At 41.5% G+C, this 20,532-nt stretch overlaps 1 protein-coding gene and 1 long non-coding RNA gene across 4 annotated transcripts in view; one reads left to right on the top strand and one right to left on the bottom strand.

Annotated features, from left to right (window-relative positions):
- The first annotated feature begins 25 nt into the window (after positions 1–25).
- On the top strand, positions 26–13,130 carry LOC129146058 (uncharacterized). The gene is made up of 3 exons (XR_008552404.1): positions 26–609; positions 5,774–5,840; positions 10,128–13,130. It is a non-coding gene; the product is annotated as an uncharacterized LOC129146058 (long non-coding RNA).
- Positions 8,865–20,532, bottom strand: part of UTP4 (UTP4 small subunit processome component) — a 26,436-nt gene continuing 14,768 nt past the window's right edge. For all 3 annotated transcript variants that reach the window (XM_037515992.2, XM_054696942.1, XM_037515993.2), the window contains 10 exons: positions 20,425–20,516; positions 18,796–18,892; positions 17,394–17,458; positions 16,633–16,755; positions 16,086–16,242; positions 14,272–14,378; positions 13,196–13,291; positions 11,736–11,921; positions 9,889–9,999; positions 8,865–9,064 (listed from right to left, as the gene is read on the bottom strand). In XM_037515992.2, the coding sequence (XP_037371889.1) occupies positions 8,948–9,064; positions 9,889–9,999; positions 11,736–11,921; positions 13,196–13,291; positions 14,272–14,378; positions 16,086–16,242; positions 16,633–16,755; positions 17,394–17,458; positions 18,796–18,892; positions 20,425–20,516 (1,151 nt within the window). In that variant the 3' untranslated portion in view covers positions 8,865–8,947. The remainder of the gene's footprint in view (positions 9,065–9,888; positions 10,000–11,735; positions 11,922–13,195; positions 13,292–14,271; positions 14,379–16,085; positions 16,243–16,632; positions 16,756–17,393; positions 17,459–18,795; positions 18,893–20,424; positions 20,517–20,532) is intronic.

Genomic DNA, 20,532 nt, shown 5'->3' with positions numbered 1-20,532 from the left:
GCAGCCGCTTCCGGGAGACTGAGGAGTCGCCCGCAGTCCAGTCCCTGCAGCGCACCGGACGTGGGCAGCTTCGGCAGCGTGAGGCTCCAACTTGCGCCCCCCCCTCCCGCCCCCCGCCCCGAACACCTGACCTCTACCGTGCAATTCCCGGAGCTGCCTAGGCAGGGAAAGCAAAATCAGCGTAGAGAAGCACTTGGCAAGCCTGCAAGACGGGGTTGCACGTTCCCTCATGCAAACCCTGGGCTCCTTCGGTATTTACTGAGCGCACAGGCGTGTGCTCTTTTTGAGGCCTGCAGATGAGGCGCATAAACTACCGCAGCTGAGCGCTTGGCGGTCTAGTAGAGGAGGGAAACGGGGAACCCACCAATCTGTTGTGATGCTATGTGGTTAAGCAACATGTAGAAAATACTCTGAGCGCAGAGAAGAAATATTTGGTTGGGCATGGGGTCAGCTTCACGAAGTTGGCAATGTAAGGTGATAACTGATGAGGTAACTGCATGAGCAAAGCTCCAGAGGCATAGTCGCAGCATGCAACTCTGTAATCACCTGTTTAATTACCTGTACTGCAGAAAGGGACCATTTCTTCTTCTCCTCCAGCAACCACCACAGGTAAGCCTCAAACGTAGTGGCAGAATGCAAGTTTCTTAGGGACGACACAGGATATGAATGTGAAAAACCTCATATAAGCAAATATGGAAGAGTTTGACCTTGGCTCTGTAGATCTGACTCTCTCACCCTGGAAGCCATGGTCTTTAGTTGGGGTAAGTGTAGAGGAGCATCCCCAGAAACTACTATACTGCAGAGCCTGCAATGGCTTTTATCCAAAGAGAATTGATGCAATCTACCTGCTTTTTCCAGCTGCATGGACTGAAAGAGCTAAGGAAACTGAGGCCCAGAGAGCCAAAGATACTGATCCAAAGTCCGCAGTGAGTCTCGAAGCCTCCTGGTCCAGTGCTTTTTCTTGACTACATACTGCAGATCTTTAAAATGGGGGAGGGGCGTGATATAGAAATCACCCTGAGACCTTTCACTGAGAGATTTCAACAAAAAACATGAGGTCAAGGTGCCTCCTACTTTCCTTCAGTACTAAAAGTGAAACCCCCATATTTTCATGGGAGGGGAGGAACCACAAGCAGAGGGTGTGTACCAATTCCTGTAAAAGGGTCTGTATCCTGCTTCCTCATGAAATACATGTTGAAGCTAGTAAGACATATCCATGCACCACTCTGAATACATACTCATGTGTGGGCAGAAACTTCCAAAGAGTCTCCAATACAGGAGTTAAAACCATAAAAATAGACTGGAAAGCACTTAGAGCCGAAATGAAGAAAGAATTAGAAAAGAGACAAGTAGCTTATTAAAAAAAAAAAAAAAAAAAAAAAAAAAACCCCAACAAAACACAAAAAACAAGCGTATAGCAGAATTTTCTTTGTAATCAGTGGAGCAGGCTTTTCCAAGCTGCAAATGTCAGCAGAAGCTCAAACCTCCAACCCTCTCTCTCCTAAATCAACTGCAATGAGACCAGCCTGCTGTTCTGGCAGGCCCCGATGTGCCCGAGTGCACCTGCAGTCAGACATTTCTGGCTTTATTCCAGCAGAGGTGTGAGCCCCCAGAGGCCTGAGTTATGTGAAATTTCTGCTTATTGGAGAGCACTTGGCAGCTGATTTTTTAGAGTCTGAACATTTTAATGGAACACTTTTACATACATAATTGTGCAGATATGAACACTTGAGGACACCTTTCTTTGCAAAAGGTGCTAACCCTGATCATTTTTCCCAAAAGTATAAGATCTTTTGGTTAGTGGAGTTGGAGGAAGTCATAGGTCTTCCAACTAAGTAGTAAATGAAGGCACTTAGATAAGAGCAAATTATGTAACAAAATACTTAACCCTGGGAGAAGATGGTAATGGAGATTGGTATTTAGAATGCTTGGGGGACTTTACATAAATAATTTAAGAAATATACCCCTAAACTATTGAGCTGTTTTTTGCAATGTCCATCAGAAACTGAATTAATTTTCAACATCCTTTGATCATTACATTCAGACCTGCTAAACTCATCCTGTCACTGTCTCCCACAGATGTCTTGTGTATTCCCACCAGTCCTTCCTCCCAATCACCTCCTGCCACTTTCTACCACTTTCCCATCTAGCAAGATCTCATCCCTGTTTTCTCTGACTGTCCAATTCACTGGAATTTTTCTTTTGAACAATTTTATTTTATGCCTGGCTGGTTTGCCCATATAAATTATAAAATACAGGAGGGTGGAGACCACCCATTGACTTCTTTTTACTTCCCACTATTCCAAAAATAATGCCTGGCAGAGAAGGAACTCATTAAAGATGTGATTGATTGAAATTCAGTGCCTCCTGCACTGTAGTCATTTCAAATAATCCCTCTGAAGGTTATTGGTTCTTTGCAGAGTGAAAATTACCATCTAGGAGATCTGCAGTACTCAGTGGAAATCTACTTACTGTGGATAATGAAATCTGAAATAAAGAGTCCACATCTGTTTCCACGGTTTCTTAGGGACAGTGAGACAAGCTTAGAAAATTTTTTGAACAGGCAAGTTATTTTATCTACCCCTGAGACAGGAAATGGCTGAGATAATTCCTAATAACCTTTCATTCCTTTGACCTATCAGTGTGTATTCTCTTCTGCTCAAGCTATTAGTTTACTATTTCTCAGAACAAGGTAGGATCATTGCTACTTTAAAATGAGGAGGTTAGGGGCCTCCCTGGTGGCACAAGGGGTTAAGTCTCAGCACTATGAAGCTATCCGCTGCAGCAGCCACTGCAGCATGAGTTCGATCCCCAGCCAGGGAGCTAACCCACATGGCGAGGCAGACAGACTTCTCCTGTCTTTCCTGCTGCTCTTCTCAGCAGTGTATTTCAATAGATCTGCCTGTTCTGCTCCCCACTCTATCTCTGGTGAATCCTCCTAGCCCCCGCACACTGGCCTACACCCCAGCTCTTGTATGCATAAATAAAGAAATCTTAAAATAAATAAATAAAATTAAATGAGGAGGTTAGACCTTGAAATCTGACTACAGGGCTGAGGCTTATAAGAAAGGTTGGGGGTGGGGGTGGGAGAAAAGGAGGCAAGGGGCCCAGTGGACTATGGCTGAAGATTATTGGGGCTTTGGTGGAGGGTTTGACATGAAAGCATACATTTACAGAGGTGTGAACCTATACCCCTAGAACATAGAGTGTTATAAACCACTACCTCAATAAACATAATTTTGAAAATATAAATGCTAGGCAAAATAAAATAAAAAAATATTTAGGTGAAATAAAAATAAAATGTGGTTGGATTAGTTCTCAGTTCCATCATTTCCTACAATTGTATGTCTTAGGCTCTGAGTTTCTGCTCTCTCAAAATCCAGTGGTGTTTTCTTATTATTCCTTTTAGTAGATGTATACTATAGCGTAATTAAGAGCACAAGGTTCAAATCATGGTTGGGCCACTTAATAGCTGGTATGACAATGGCCAAGGGACTGGACATGGGCCTTCAGAAAAATTCTATCTTCTACATGTGTTGTTATAAGGGTTGACTGAGATGATGTATGCAAAGCACCCTGGCTGCCTCACTAAGAATTCTATAAAAAAAGTACCTGCTGTTATTATTACCTGTTGACCTTCAGCAGCAGCAATAAAACCTTTGGTAGCAGCTCTGCTGCTGAGAGCCTATATTGTATCTAGGAATGCATCTGCCACAATACCATTTGATTCCAGGCTTTAAAAGGGCAAATGGCCAAATTAATTTCGGTGACAAACAGATCTTGTATAAAACTACACTTTGGCTGAAAGGGAGTACATATTGCCAAGAGTCCGTCAAAGGAAAGAATTAGTGGATCTGGGGCTGGTTCCAAGGTTTGAGTGTTGTGTAATTTCATAAGGAAGGAGAGCCCCAGGCAAAACTGCAGCCCTTAGCAAGCCTGAAGGTCACTACCACAAAGGCAGCCTGAATCCAGAGGAAAAAAAGCCAGAGCTGCTCAATTACAACTAAAGAGGAGGCCAAAAGGGAGAAATAAGCTGGTAAGATAACCAACATCCAACTTTGAAAAATTACCCATGCAAAACTCTTCCCCAGTTAGAAGACAGTGCAATCAATTGTCTCTTTCAATGGACAAGAGCACTTTACCTCTGGGACAAGTATCCTAAAATGTATTTTTTTTCCCTCCAGCAGAAACATGAAGTAAAAGAGGGAAAGGTGCATAAATCCTTTAGCTGATGCAAGCACATTTTAAAATTCATCCCGCCAAGATAAATCACTCTCCATCTGAAACCCACAAAAATGGATTAACTATCTCATGTGTTATGACTATGAAAACCCACATCTGCTAACCACATTCCTAATGAGAAGCAGCTGGTGACAGTTTTGTAGCTCTGTGACTTTCTTTTTAGGAAAATATTAGCAAGGACATACTAAGCAGAAGGTTAGTTTTATTGAATCCACTTAGTTATGGAAAATCACCAGTGTCTTTTATTGACACTTGTGGAAATTACGTAATTTGCCATGAAATTAAAATAAGGTCCAAAAATAAAGACCCACTTTCCCCCAGTACTAGTTCTTATAGCATTTCCAGTGCCTCACAATAAAACTTGAGCATTATAGTCAGCCTAAGCTCTCATTGAACACCAACTCAAGTTTATCAATGCCTGCGGAATTTTTTTAGGCCTTTGTCTTTAAACTCCTTCCTAAGATGGTTAATGTCACAGCCACTTGGTGGGGATCAATGGACCACTTTAAGAACCAGTTGCCGACTTTGGACATGCCTCAGGCAAATACACACTTCTGTGGAATTCAGCATTCAAACTTGAGGTCTCAAGAAGAGCCCCCTGCAGCCCTTCCAACAACTTACAGGTTGAAGTCCTAACCCACAGTATCTCAGAATATGACTGTATTTGCAGACAGGGTCTTTAACGAGGTAATAAAGTAAAAATGACACAGCCACCCACATAGGGGAGACCATGTAAAGATAGGGAGAAGGTGATCCTCTACAAAGGAGAGAGGCCTCAGAAGAAACCTACCCTGCCAATACCTTGATGTTGAACTTCTAACCTCCACTCGGGAGAAAATAAATTTCTACTACTTAACTCACCCAGTCTGTGATACTATCAGGCTAACCATGAACCAATATAGACTCCAAGACTAGAACCTCTACAAAAGTCTGTTCTTTGCCTCCCTAATTTCAGCCCTTCTGTTTATGTATACAAATGTACATTTTCACTGCGTGATCCCTTTGAACCTTGGTGATTTGCAACTGTTTTTCATTGGAAGAAAAGTGTTAACCCCACTCTTCAAGGCCCATTTGTACCTGGTCTTAATCGTCACCACCCCATTAGTTTACGGGCTTTGTATTCAAATTTTAGCTTCTCCACTCATTTTCCTCTAGAAACTGCTCCTCTAGCCTCATCCAAGAACCTCACCTGTTCCTACTTGTTACCAACTAGGGAAGCTGTCCCCCTCCAGTGGCCATGAGTGAGATATGCATGCCATGGTGGGGCTCTGCCTGCCCTTCTAGCCTCATTTTCCTCCATTTACAAGAATTCCTGTGTTTTAACCATATGATCTACTGGCAGTCCCTTGGATAGGCTGTGCTCTTTCCTTTGCACTGAGAATGTTCCAGAAATGCCTTATTGCTAATTACCACCCAATTCTAAGAGTTATGAGCTCAAGGATCATCTCCTAACCCTACTAGTTAGGTGTCCCTTCTCTAGATTCATTTCTAATGTACCATCATTGATCCCTTGGCTTTTCTCCCCAACTAGGCTGTGAGCTTCATGAGGGCTGAGATCATCTTTCACCTGCTGTTGCTGCATAATAAATGCAAGTTAAGTGAGTATTGAGTTCTATAATTACCTTAAAACAAAGGGCTATATCTGTACTGTGCAATATAAGCCACCAGTCACATGACTACTTAAATTAACATTTAATTAAAAATTCAGTTCCTTTGTCACACTAACTCAATACTAGCTCAAGGTGGCTAGTAACTATCTTAGTGTACAGCAGAGATACAGAACATTGTCACCACCACAGATAATTTACTGGACAATGCTGGTCTATGTCATAAAACATCTTGAAGTATGAAAAAGACAACATATTTAGAAAAACAGAAGACGATAAGCAAATAATAAAGATCACAAAAAGAAACTAGAAGAGGGTAAGAACATGCAATTGACACGATTGGCCAAACAGCCAAAACATACAGACATAAGCAATCTCATTATTAAATAGGGAAACACAAAATAAAATACTTTTCACCCACTAGGTAGGCTAAAGTCCATCAATAAATACATTGGCAAGGTGCAAGGAAATGAGTACTTACAATGGAATTGATGCTGCTAACAGAAACTCAGCCACTTCAAAGGGCAACTGAAAGTGAAAGAAAATGGGCCCAATATGAGCTAGCAATTCCACTCTCAGGATGACCCCTAGACCGCATGTGAGTGTAACAAAGTAGAGGTTGTTCATGACAACACTGCACAGCTTACACACAGACTGCCCACAGAACTCTATATTATAGCTTAATCAAGCACTTGTCTGGAGCAAGAAATGCTTACACACATTCCCTGCAGTATGAGAAATGGAAAATCCCTGTGTATACCATGCTTGCTAATCATTATATTTCCACGCTTGGATCTGTACAACCAAGAGACAAGGGGGAATAACCTTGGCCCCCAATCATTGTGTAACCATGGAGAAAATGGCCTCTTCTCTTGTTTTCCATTTACATGCATATAATGAAGCCAAAAGACACATGGGTTTTTTTCTTTTTCTCAGAAAAACCTGCTTCTTTCTGATCCCCAAACTCAGAACAGCTCCTTACCTGTATCATGAATTGCAGATCAGAATAAAGTTCCATTTGAAGAAAGTACTTTCATACTTAAAAACAAAGCATAAAAAAAAATAAAAGGCAAAGTAGATAGTCTATCTCTTCCAACATTCCAATATTTTCATTTTCCTTAGTCTCATTTACAGTAATCTATATGGCAAAGGGTGTGCTATCCAGTCCAAAGCTCAGATTACTAACTACTATGTGAAAAAAGTGAATTTTTAAAATATTTGAGTCAGGCCAGCAAAAAAGACCTTTCCTGAGTTGGTCTCAGTTCAAAAATTTTTGGTAAAACCCAAATATGAGCAGCAGTTGGCAAAAATGTCTGAAACAGAAACACAATGTGTCTAGGTCACAAAATCCCAAAAGAAAAATCACCCTGAAACAGAGGCACTAAAGTGTTCTATTTAACACTCATTTGCCTTCCTTCCTTCCCCTTCCCCCAATGTTCTAATTTGCCCTATCAGTTTCTGCTTCATTTGTAGTCAAAGTTCTCTACTTAGGAAGAATTTCAAGGTCCAAAGCTCGCTCTTCCCATACCATTTATGGAAGTCCAAATCATTGGCTGAAATATTACAAAGGAATGAGATTTTCTCAAATTTTACTTCTTCACTCTGATGATCTGTGAGCCCTGTGAGAATTAGACTCTGTGCAAGCCACAAGGTTTTAGAATACATTTAAGTAAATCAAGTCCTCTAGTTAATAAATGTTCACCACAGTCAGTGAAGAGTGAACGAGTTAATATTTAAGGCATCCTAGTCTCCCTCTGGTCATGTTCAGTGTGGATTGGTGACTTGAACTTTGGTTTCAACCACACAAAAGAGAATCTGAAATATTTCTTAGGAAGGATAGGATCTTATGTTCTGCTGAAAGCTGGTAACCATTCAGTCTTGTAGACTCGGAGAATATACCTACCTCACTAGGGAAATTTATTCATGTGAGAAGAAAATTATTTTACACAGAATGACTCCCATCACCTAAGGGGCTGAGAAGTATCCATTATAAACCTTGTGTCTGTTCCCTCTTTGCAAATCTTAAATAGGTTATCCTTTATTTTATGAAGCATTGGGCTTTGCTTAATCTCTCTGATTACTTCCTTCCGTTCTCCTACATGTCTACTTTAAGTTCTCACATTTATTTTCCCTTTCCAGACTGAAGGATGAGGTTCTTATTAGCAAAAATATTTTTCACCAGAACTTTTCTCATGATGTCATTAGAACTTACATACCTCTGCCTCTACCACAGCCCTCTATCCCAAAACAAACAAAGCCACACATACTGAGTTTCCACAGGCAGGCAACAGAATACACCCACTAAGATGGGAAAGAAATCTATCTGCTCAGTTCAGGTTAAATAGAGTTCTTCACTTTCTAATTTAAAAGATCACATTAAAACCGGGCAGCTGATAACACCCATGGGAACAATAATGTCAAAGCCAATAGGAGGACGGAAAGGGTGAAATATATGGCAGGTTTTCTGGGTTCCACTTCCGCTCCAACTCCTTAACTTCCACTCCAATGTTGTCACAAAACCCTGCCCATATTTCTTTACCCTTTGGAACTGGTACATAACAGGTTAAAAGAATACTTATTTAATGGGACTGATTTCCAAAACCTGATTTTTTTCTTTTAAATCAATCAGTGCTATAGTTAAAATTCTTCCTTGAAACGAGTGATATCACTCTTGGTGGTTAGGCGTCTTGAGGAAGCTAGCATAGTTCCCCTGCCATTGAGGGCAATGCTTGGCAAGTCTCTATGCCTTCCCAGGGGCTCAGGATATAGGCTGGCAAATGGGGAAAGTCATTAGCTCTCTGAAACCTCGGGCAGGACTTAAGGCATGGAAGGTAACTATGATCTTTGTTTCCTGAGATTGTGGTCTAAAGAAAAAACAGGACTCTGACAAAGTTCGAAGCTACTTGGAACATTATCCTAACTACAAAGACACTGGAGTTTCCAGTCACTTTCACTCATTGAAGGGAAATTACTGCCCATTATTTTGGAAGATAACACTTACGATGACTAGTCCTAAAGAATAACTTTGTTTTATTATCATGATTTGTGAAAACAAACAGGGTAGATAGTTCAAGGAAGGACAGAGACAGTGCCCCGTTTTAGGTCCCAAATTTCTTCTTTTTGATGGGAGGTGGGAGCTGAGCAATGATGTCATCCAGGGACCGTTCTACTGCCACCAGAGTTCTTTCATCCAAAAGATCCATGAAGAGTAGAGGCTGTAGAGAGATGATAATGATTCTACCAGGAGTTAGGCTCCAGGACTAGCCCTCAACAGACTGACTAGAGTTAAAATGTGAGCCCAGTTCAAGGCTAGAGGGATCTAAATCTGACAATCTTCCCTGCCCTAGGACTCAAAATGGGAGGAAAGATTGGGAATTTTTAACTGAGTTCATGCATAAAAAATTTCAGCAGGCGAGCATCTTTATTTCTCTGTATCGACAATCTATGATTCTCTAATTTCTCAGGAATCAATGTTAACAGAGGGCTATGGAACCTAAATTCTTGACAAATGGAAAGTTACAAGTGCATCAAGAAATAAATCAGCCTTGCATATTTATACACTCCCCTCCTAAAAAGACATTTTTATAGACTTTTCATCAGATGCTGTAGGACCCTTAAGGAAGTCCAATCTAAGAAGCATAAATACGGAACTTCTGTGTTGGCACAAATAGCCACAGTATCATCAGTGCTATGGATATTTGATTCACATACAGTAAAAGTCCTAGCCCAGAAGGAAAGTCATAAATTTAATAACTGCCATTTGCTTGAAATTTGTCAAATGAAACATTCTCCAATTAGAAATCAAATTTAAAGACCAGCTTTAACACAAGACCCCACGTCAGGGCCAACATCATTGCTCACTACGTATACATTTCATTTTGGTTGAGTATGATGTACCTGTCTCTAATATACTGAGGCAAAACAATAATTACAGACGTAAGAAACTCACAGCCTAAGTTCTCTGCATATAAAACAAAGGTGCTCTTAATTTCCTATTGTGACAAAGAACTAACAGCTTAGCACATTACACAAGATGTACCTTATATATCTTAGAAATTTTAAAGGCATGGGCTGTGCGTCTCCTGATGACATCTGATTCATTTGTGGGAGGAACTGGATTGTAGAGTAAGGTTTTGTCATTTGGAAGAGGCTAAAAAGACAAGACATATTGTTTAAATTGTTATTTTGCTATGGCTGCTTACAGACCAAAAAACTATGGTGATTTTTAATTCCATCCAATGTTTTATATATTTACTATGTTCCCAATTCTCATTTCAGGAAGAGAACCAAAGCCACTTTCCAACTTGATTGCAGAGGGTGGGAGTTTGAGGCGAAAGAGAGTATGGTATTCCAGGCTAGCAAGATCAAAAGGCCCAGCTGGGGCTTCTGGCCAGTCTTGTCAGTAACACTTGTCAGAAAGAAACAAACTGGCATGTGCAAGAGCTCAGCCTATGCAGGCTCTGCTTTCTAGATTCTCCCCATGCACCCTGCAGACAGGGTCAAGTGACTGAAGTTCTCCCCAGGCAAAACTGCAACAGAAGCCACCCCCTCTGATGTCACTGACACCTTGAGAGATGGCCTCCGGCCAAGCAAGTGATATTTCATATCTGACTTCCTTGGGAAATAGCTCTGCCCAGCATGAGGAAGTGATGGACTTATCACCAACACTTGGGAAAAAATATGGGCTGATCTGGGCTGAGTTACAAAGAGGCAAGCAAGTGGGAGGGGCCCTTCCTGTATCACTCATCTCACAGAAGATACGTGCCAGCCAGCTCTGCTTCCCACGCCCAGAGAACACAGGGCCCATGACAGTAGTTCCAGTGACATATCACCATGCACAGCTCCTTTAGGACCATCTGCTGCTTTCCCATGTCCCTTCCACCCCCACTTCCACAGATACACCAAAACACTGGGTGTTGATTGTAAATCTAAGCCTAAAGTACATTACAGGCAGGGCCACAGCTCACAGCGCTCCTAGAAAAGAAAGTGCTCATCCAAAAATGACATGCAAATTTGGGATGAATTAAAGCAACACCTGGTAGAGGTTGGAATCTAGAACTGAAAAAGAAAATGCTCACATCCTACCTAAATCACAGCTATGAAGAATGGAATTTTCCTAGCTGGTCTGTTTTTAAGAAAGTAACACCAAACCTTCAAGTGTGTAAAATGTTGTAGTACATTCAGCCAAGGAGCACAGTGGATGAAACTTCAACCCGCATCTCCTTTAATGAAACCGAGTTATTCAGTCAACCCAGGGTGCAAGGTGGAAATGACCTACCCAAAGCAATGGCATGTTCCAGTGAGGGTCACCTTCTGACTACTGACCTAATTGCATTTCCTACTTAAGTTTATGTACTCACAGGCAAAGCAGAGAAACAGTCAAATTGGCAAAAAACGGTACACAAAAGGCCTGCTCAGTGTCTGGGAGCCTCCTGAGCAGTGGAATGAAAATGAGGAAATTAGAAGAACAGAAGCTCCTCTCCTCCAACAGAAAGGAATCTCGAATTCCGATTTTCTTCCCTCTAAATTACTACCCTTGCTGCTTTTAGAATTTGAAGCTACCTGGGCCTCCCTGGTGGCGCAGTGGGTTGAGCGTAGCACTGTGAAATTGTCCGCAGCCTCTGCAGTGCCGGTTCGATTCCTGGCCGGCCGGGCAGATTCCCACATGGCGCAGCAGACCTCTCCTGTCACGCCCGCTGCTCCACTCAGCAGTGCTTCTTGTCTGTCTGCCTTTTCTGCTCCCCACTCTGTCTCTAGTGAATCCTCTCACCCTCCCGTGCCTCTGGCCTGTACCCCAGCTATTGTATTAAAAAAAAAAAAAAAAAGAATTTGAAGCTACCTAAGTAAAGATCCAGGGAGAGCAAAGGGGGCAGGTAAAGAACTCACCAATGACTTATCGATGATGCAGAACATGTAGGCATCGTGGAGAAGGATGTGCATTGGTCTCTTGGGATGAAAACTGATGTGTGTGATGGGAGTATCCCTTTGGAGCCAAAGGTAATGAAAACCCTGCTTCTGGATGGTCCTGCTCCACTCTGTATACTGTTTGTCTGGGATGCTGTACTCAAATACCTGAGGATGGGTATGATACAAAAGATGGGTATGATACAAAAGTACACTGTTACAGAAAGAGCAAAGGGTAATCCTCATTCCTAACCAGAAAATATCTATATACACCTTGACTCCATCATAGAGAGCATTAGACTTTCCCACTACTCTTTTAAATTGAAAAAAAAAAAAAAAAAAAATTAAGGTACATTACAGAATAACAAAAAATTCAAACAGTATAGAAAGGGTTACAGTGAAAAATCACCTGCAATCTTGGCATATCTCTTCTTTAAAACAAAAGCAGGATGCTATTTCTTATTTACATCTACTCTGGGATATTTTACATATATAATGTACTCTGTTCTATATGTTGTTCTTCCTTCTAGCATTATATTGCAGGCTGACCCATAACAATATACAGACCACTCATGCCTCCTCTTAAGAACACATAATAATCCACTCACTTTACAGATACACCATGATCTGCTTCTTTAGTGTGCTTAGTGGACATAATGTGTGACACAGACAAGTACATGGTCTCACTTATCCGTCACGCTTTGGTCAAGGACACAAATCCATGAAGCTGATAGAAGAGATTTCATTTTGGGGTTAGAACGTGTGTGCACATGCATGTATACATATGTGGGTGTAGAAAGTGCTAGTAAAAGTAGCAAGCCTCAATTGTCTTCAGTCTACTTAAATGGTCTTCCCAGATCACATTTAATACTTCCAGCACCTCAGTAAGGAAGGTACTATGCCTATTTTATAAAGGACAAGTAGTGACAACACAGTGAGTTCTATAGCACAGGTATTTTAAATATCTTCTTATTAAATAATCTTCTCTTTACCACATAATATGGAAAAACAGCAGACTTGTCTCTAATCTGGGCTGATATTAGCTACTTGATTTCACTATGAACTGATTTCTTCACCCGGAAAAGTGAAAGCAAATTACATGATCTTTTAGTCACTTTTGAACTCTTAAAATCATGATCCATCCCATGTCCAGTTGAACCCATGTCATCTCTACTCTAACACAATCAGTAAAATGGATGCTTCAAAATTCCTTATCCTCCTTGCACCTCTTTACTCTAGAAAACTCAGGGCTTCCCCATTCCACTGCACCCCATTAAGTCTACAGTGAGCCCAGGTTCTACCCAGAAGCTTTATTTCACAAACAGGAGAAAACCACCTTTATACCATCCAATTTCAAAGAAAAGCAACCCCCAATTTGTCATGATTTTAGCTTCTATGTCCTATTCAGCAGGAAGGAATGAGAAAGCACTGGAATCTCTTACCTGCTGATCAGAATGAGCAATGACAAGGTTGTTGGTTTTGGGGGCAATGGCCAGAGCAGTCACAGGGAAATTGTAAGCAGGCACTGTGCAGTGGAGCTGGGAACAAACAACAGACAGATGAGACATCTCCATGGTAGCCTCCCTCAGGAAAGACTGGATGGTCAGGAGCTGTTGTTTTTAAATAGTATTCCTTACAACTCAAAGGTTTTTAACGAAGTTTCTATACACATCAGGTATTTCCCCAGAAAATTAACTCAGATTTAAATTAAAAAAAAAAAAAGAAAGAAAAGAAAAAGCCAAAAACCTTGTTTAACTTATATATATATGAATTGCTCATAAACACACCAGTGAATAGAGAATATATAGTTCTACACTAGGTTTATAAGAAATTGATACCCAGGAATAGACATTCATGTATTGCAAGGCATGTGCACCATTACACAGGAACTCTTTAAAGACTCCAGGCAAGGCTCCAATAGCAGTAGAGCTCTGGCCACAATCTAACAAAGATTAAGCTAGGTAATTAATGGGTGAACTTATTAAATATTGCAGGTTGGTATTTAGTGCTTTAAGTTTTATGTAGTTAACATATAATTTTTATAAAGAGAACTTGCAAGGGACCATTAGCAATTCAATGAGTGAATGACAGTATCATCACTGAACAGTGAAAAATGCTTTCCTGCTATTCCTTTTTCAAATTTCCGATTCTGTTTAATTTAAAAATACCTTGAGATCACAAGGTGTTCTATTAAAGGAAATTGTTATCTGCAACTATTCATCTAGAAAAATCAAAATTTTTCCTCTCCAAGTACATAAATAACCTACATATATATTCCTCTCCCACAAATTCTTAATTCCAAATTCTTGTGCATGAGTGGTTTTATTGTTCTCAATGACTGATTCTAAGTTACAGGTCATAGCTTTGGGGGACCAAACAAGTAAAACATGTAAAATTCTTGGCAAATAAAAAAGCAGTTCAGTAGATTTCCACATCATACCAAGTTTTCTTGAATCTTATAAATGGGGGGGGGGGGTTTAACTTCCTCCCACTTGCTGCTACCAAACTCTACACTCACCTTTAGATGTTTGAGGTTGTACACATGGACCCCAGCACTGGTGCCTGACGCGGCTAGCCAATTTCCATCTGGACTGACTGCCAAAAGACACATGGACTCCACTGTCCCTGTGAGGACAGAGTAACAGTTAAGTCTGAATTCAGTATCCATCCACACACAGTCAGCTCCTCCTTGAAGGTAACTGCGAAAGTCATTAAAACTGGCAGAGTTTTACTGACAGGATAATTTCTTGATCATTCTGAAAATATGTTCTGGATGTCAATCTGTCTACTATTTTCATTTAATTAGCCATCCTTCAGTAAAAAGGAACCAGAGAGATAAACCTGAAGGTATCAGCTACTCAGCCTAAGTTAGATATTGCCTCCAATGGGAACAGAGAACCAGGGAGCATCTACTACTAAAATCTGTATTTTAATTTTTTCAAACTCCTTTCTATCAAATAGTTTTTTTTTTTTTTTAATAGAGGCATGTTTATTTATTTATTTGTTTGTTTGTTTGTTTTGTTCATACATGCACTGGGTATAGTCAGAAGCGCGGGAGGGTGAGAGAATTCACCAGAGCCAGAGCAGGGAGCAGAGCAGGCAGAAGGACCGACGTACACTGCTGAGGGGAGCAGCGGGCGGCAGGAGAGGTCTGCGCGCCATGTGGGACCCTCCTCTGGTGGCCGGGGAGCAGCCGGGGATCGAACCAGCGTCGCAGAGGCTGCGGGCAGCTTCGCAACCCAGCGCTCAACCGCTGCGCCACCGGGGAGGCCCTCTATCAAATAGTTTTAATTGAAGTTGAGGGGGAAAAAAATCAACAGAACTAAGGTAGATTTAAGGACCTCCCTGGTGGCCCAGAGGTTAAGACTCAGTGCTATCACCACTATGGCCTGAGTTTGATCCCTGGCCAGGGAGCTAACCCACATACAGTGCAACAGATCTTTCCTGTCTTGCCCGCTGCTCCCCTTAGCAATGTATTTCGGTAAATATGCCTCTTCTGCTCCCCTCTCTGTCTGTGGTGAATCCTTTCACATGCTCCCTTTTTTGGCTTACACCCCAGTTCTTCTATACAAAAATAAGCAAATCTTTTTTTTAAAAAAAAGTAAAGCAGATTTAGTGGGTGCCTACTGTATATTTAGCACAAAGGGAGAACAGGAACATGAGCCACCCTTGTCATCAAAGGACTTTAAACCAATTTGGCAATATGAAGATTCATGAGGGATAAAAATCAGACAGTGATGCTATATGCTAAAGTATGTGCTGCATATACAGTCCAAATGATGAAAAGCCTTTATTATAAGACATAAGTCAGACACCAAAGGATTGGGTGAGGTGGGTAGAGGAAGCTGGAGAAGAGTGTGAGCTAAAAGACCAAAAGACCAAGACTGAAATACACAGATTTGAAGGCTGTGAAGAAACCAGTTTGACAAAAAACTAACATGTACACAAAATACCTGCTTGGAAACACACATTGGAGATACACAAAAATATTAGTGGTAGTTATTTCTGGGCATCAGAATCACAGACGATTTTAACTTTCTTCTTGTTCTGCTAACAAAACTCTAAGAAGGATGATGAAACTTCTCTGGTCCCAAATAAGGAATCAAAAACCCAGTGAGAAAAGAGTAGGTGTGAGGAACATTTCAGATCTCATCAAGTGTTTTTATTTGCCAGGTATCTCCTCCTACTTTAAATTGCAAACATGTGAGTGTGTACTTGCAGGATGGAGAAGAGCATTAGGAAACCTCCAACAATAAATGAGTTTTAAAAAGAAAAAAAGAAGATACATCACAGACTGATAACTCTCTCCCATGGCCAGTACCAAATTCCCACCTGCCTGAGGCTGGAAAGTATGCAGGTGCTTGAAGTTCCCTTCCAACAGTCGGATAACATGCAGAGACCCTAGATTTGAGGCCACGAAGAGTTTTGTTGAATCTTCAGAAAACAAAATTTGAAGGGCAGAGCAAAGGAAGGCTGGCATCTTGGAAACCTTGGGATGAATCAGTAGTAAGAACCAGTGAGAGAGAGAAATGACAAAGCCCATCAAGAATAATTACCACCAGGCTTAAATTACATTAATGCTTCCAGTCTCTAAGGAAGACAACTTATAAAGGCCTGGAACACTGACATGCCTATTATAACCTATCACCCCCTCCTCCCTCTCAGCTCTTCAAAAGCCTAAACTTTACTGCCACTTTCTGGCATTTCTCTACTCCTTTAAAAACAATCAAATCAAAAACTGAAAGTAAAAGGTGGTTTTGTAATCTGTCTCCAAATAGATTTTCACTGAGCCAGGATGATCAACTACATTTCCACTTCATACAAAAACCACATACATATGAACTTTCCAAATTTTACTTGACACTGCAGTAACACTTACTCTTTGGAGACTTATGTTGTCATGTTCATAATTCAGGCGATAGAGAAAGAACCGAGAAGCTGTAGAATAGGCTATCCAACTTCCACACGGGGAGATACAGCTGCAAATAATGTTCTCGGGACCCTGACAATGGTAAGAATCAGGATGCATGTTCAAGAAAACTTCATAGGATGAGGTTCACCATGACATGAATCTTCAAGCTACTGCCACGCTGGACACATCCACAAATACCTACAATGTAATCCTCATGCTCACATGCTGTGGGTACCTGGGAGTCCCTCAGACAGAGAGCACTTAGACGTATGGCTTTGATGTCAAAAACCAAGAACATAGGTCTACTAACACTGTGAACTGACCTTTGAGTACCTCACAGATAGCTTCTTCCTTAGCCTGAGTTTTAGAAACCTGAACAGGGAGGCACATGATGCAGAAAAGCTTTGGGGTTCAGGTGACTTGGAACACTGATTTTCTGTTCTGTGTATACTACTGCATATACTACATACTCTTATGTGCCATTTCAGTTTTTTAAAATACATGTTATCTTCATAATATCAAAAGTAAAAAAGCCAATTTCCTGCATTCATTCACCCAATACATTTTGCATGTTCGACCTATAATCACAGGAAACTTAGTTCTGGTGACATAATACTTCATTCAAATAATTTTAGACTTTACAATTTATGAAGTCAACTAAGTAAAACACAAAATTCAGAGAAATGTATTGTGGATTTCAGAGCCTGAATGCAGTTAAGCTTCCTTACCTTTGTCTTCAGGTGTAGTAAATGATCTGCATCTTTAGAGAGTGGGAGGGTGTCCCCATTCTTTCCTGGAATAAGAAAGTTCCCTGAAGTTCTCATCAAAGAAAGGCTATTTGTACATACTTTATTTACATACTTTATTCAAGAAGTTATTCCTGGTCCTCCCTGGTGGCACAAGGGGTTAAGACGCAACCTATGAAGCTATCCACAGCCACTGCAGCACAAGTTTGATCCCCCACGAGGGAGCTACCCACATGGCACAGCAAACCTCTTGGGTCTCGCCCACTGCTCCCCTCAGCAGTGTATTTCCGTCAGTCTGCCTGTTCTGCTCCCCACTCTGTCTCTGGTGCATCCTCTCACCCCCCACACTTCTGGCCTGTACCCCAGTTCTTGTATGCATAAATAAATCTTTAGAAAGAAAAAAAGAAAGAAGTTATTCCTGGATAGAATAAAATCTCTACCAGTGGGAAATCAGAGAAATTGCTTATTAGTGAGTCCACAGTTTTCTGGGGTATAGGAAGAGAAAACAGCAAGCACTTTCTTAGCTTCTACTTGGATATCCTGTGGTACATCACTAACTCTCTGGGACTTTACCCCAATTGGTCATGCAGGTAGGTGGAAGCAGAGATTTGTATGGCCTTGATTTCAACTTCATTTGCTTGTTTTGGAACCCAAAGCAAAAACTTTTAATCCACTATAAAACAACAGGCCCCATTTAACAGGCTGTATAAAAGACAACTAGGTTGTCACCCCTATCAGATCCATGTGATCTCCTTTACATACAGCACTGTCACTAACATTAAATCTTGTCATCTCCCCCCCCCCCAATAGTTTGTTTTCATCCCTGTCAAGCTGGGGCAAACTATGATCTCACAATCCATACCTCCTCTACATCCTGCAGTATACAGAATCACAAACTTTTTTTTTTTAAAGATTTATTTATTTATGAATACAGAAACTGGGGTACAGGCCAGAGGTGTGCGGGGTGAGAGGATTCACCAGAGACAGAGTGGGGAACAGAACAGGCTGACTGAATGAAATACACTGCTGAGGGGAGCAGCAGGCAAGTCAGGAGAGGTCTGCTGCGTCATGTGGGTTGCTCCCTGGCTGGCCAGAGATCAAATTCATGCTGCAGTGGCTGTGGATAGCTTCAAAGGTTGCGTCCTAACCCCTTGCACCACCAGGGAGGCCCCAGAATCACAAACTTTTAACAGATGATGCAGCATCCTGCCAGTGATCCTAATACTCTGTTAGGATGTACCTAGTAGGTAGGAAAACCCTAAGTTCCAGCAGACACAGAAAAATCTACTCTCATTTCCCCAAAAGTAGAATTTCAACTGCAATTCTTATTTCGAGTCTCTCCTTACAGTTATCTTATTGGGAAAAAAACCTTCTCCCATCTTACCTGTTGCAACTGTAGACCCCAGTCGCCAAAGTTCTAAGTGATGAGCAAACTGGAAGAGGAGAAGCTGTTTCCTTTTTGAACAGGAAATGAGACGTCGCTGTATCCCAGAATTGAAAAGCGATAAATAAGTCAGAACATCTATGGCCTCAGGACTAGATACAGAAGCAACATCATAGCACCTTTTTTTTTTTAACTGTGGAAATCCATTTACTTGATAAATGCTTCCTAAGTATTACCATTCACCAGTCCATGTCCTAAATTTAAGGGAACAGTGGAAAATAAAAACACAAGCAATGCTCTTAAGAAACTTATAGTCTGGGCCTCCCCGGTGGCGCAGCGGTTGAGCGCTGGGTTGCGAAGCTGCCCACGGCCTCTGTGGCGCCGGTTCGATCCCCGGCTGCTCCCCGGCCACCGGAGGAGGATCCCACATGGTGCGCAGACCTCTCCTGCCGCCCGCTGCTCCCCTCAGCAGTGTGCTTCGGTCCTTCTGCCTGCTCTGCTCCCCGCTCTGGTTCTGGTGAATTCTCTCACCCTCCCGCGCTTCTGACTGTACCCAGTGCATGTATAAACAAAACAAACAAATATAATAAATAAATAAAAACATGCCTCTATAAAAAAAAAAAAAAGAAACTTATAGTCTAAATGGATGACATAAAATTGAGTAGGCAATTACGTGAAGCATGCCAAGAATTTTGACATGGCTAAGCACAGTACATAGTGAAAAAAAGTGGAAAGCCGTTTGAAGGTAACGACAGGAGCCCAGATGAGGTTTACTGGAAAAGATAGTCTGGCAATTAAGGTGGGGTAGGTTGTTCCTAGCAGAGCAATGGCATGTGGAATAGCTCAAAGGTTAAAAACAACAACAACAACGCTTTAGAGGAATAAAAAAGGCCTGTCACCCCAGCTAGATTAGGTGGGGGTGGAGGTGCTGTACATATGTGACAGGAGAGGTCAGAGAAAAAGCTCAATGACCAGGGCCAGACAAGACAGGTTCCATAAGCCATGCTAAGGAATCAGGTCCCTACACAGAAGGCAACTGGGACCAAACAAAAGCTTTAAAGCCTGATGTAATGAACAAAGTTACTTTTGGAAGAGATCAGTGGAGACTAGGCAAGAATGTCACAAATAAAAGGAAACTAACAGGACACTGTCAAGGAATGTAGATGAGAAAAGACACTGATCCAAACTAGGATAATGGGAGTGAAGACAAAGTGAAATGACTAGATTCAAGAGATAATGAGGAGATAGTGAAGCTGACTGCTTGAATGGGATATAGAAGCAGGTATGGGGAGAGCAATTTGCAGTTGAGAAAGACATCCATTTACCTAGAAAGGAACACTGCTCCCACCCATAACACTATATACCCTGGTCTTAATTATAAACAGAATCCCCATAAACCACCACTACTTGGAAAGGGAATAATTTCCTCAGAAACTGAATTAGTAGTGCTGTCTAAATCTCCTGGCCCCTATAAAAGTCTTTGCAAGAGGCTGGTCTCAGAAACAGTAGGAAAAATGAAGAATGTGCCTACAGAGAGCCCTATACACATTTTCCCAGTGAGCTGTGCTCACTCTTATGGGATAGAGATGGGGATCTGAGGGGACGTTGGGGATTGGGAGTGATACTTACATGAGGAAAAGTGATTTTTCGGAGAGCAGCATCGTAATTTTTTACCTCCACTTTCTCCATGAGGGGACGAATGACTAAGTGGGTGTCGGTGCCTGGGGCAGGAGGCAG

This window comes from Talpa occidentalis, unplaced genomic scaffold (genome assembly GCF_014898055.3).
Source record: "Talpa occidentalis isolate TD23 unplaced genomic scaffold, MPIMG_talOcc4v2.1 talOcc4.17, whole genome shotgun sequence".
Taxonomy (NCBI): Eukaryota; Metazoa; Chordata; class Mammalia; order Eulipotyphla; family Talpidae; genus Talpa; species Talpa occidentalis.
Note: the sequence above shows the minus strand (reverse complement) of the source record. Positions and strands in the feature narration are given on the sequence as shown.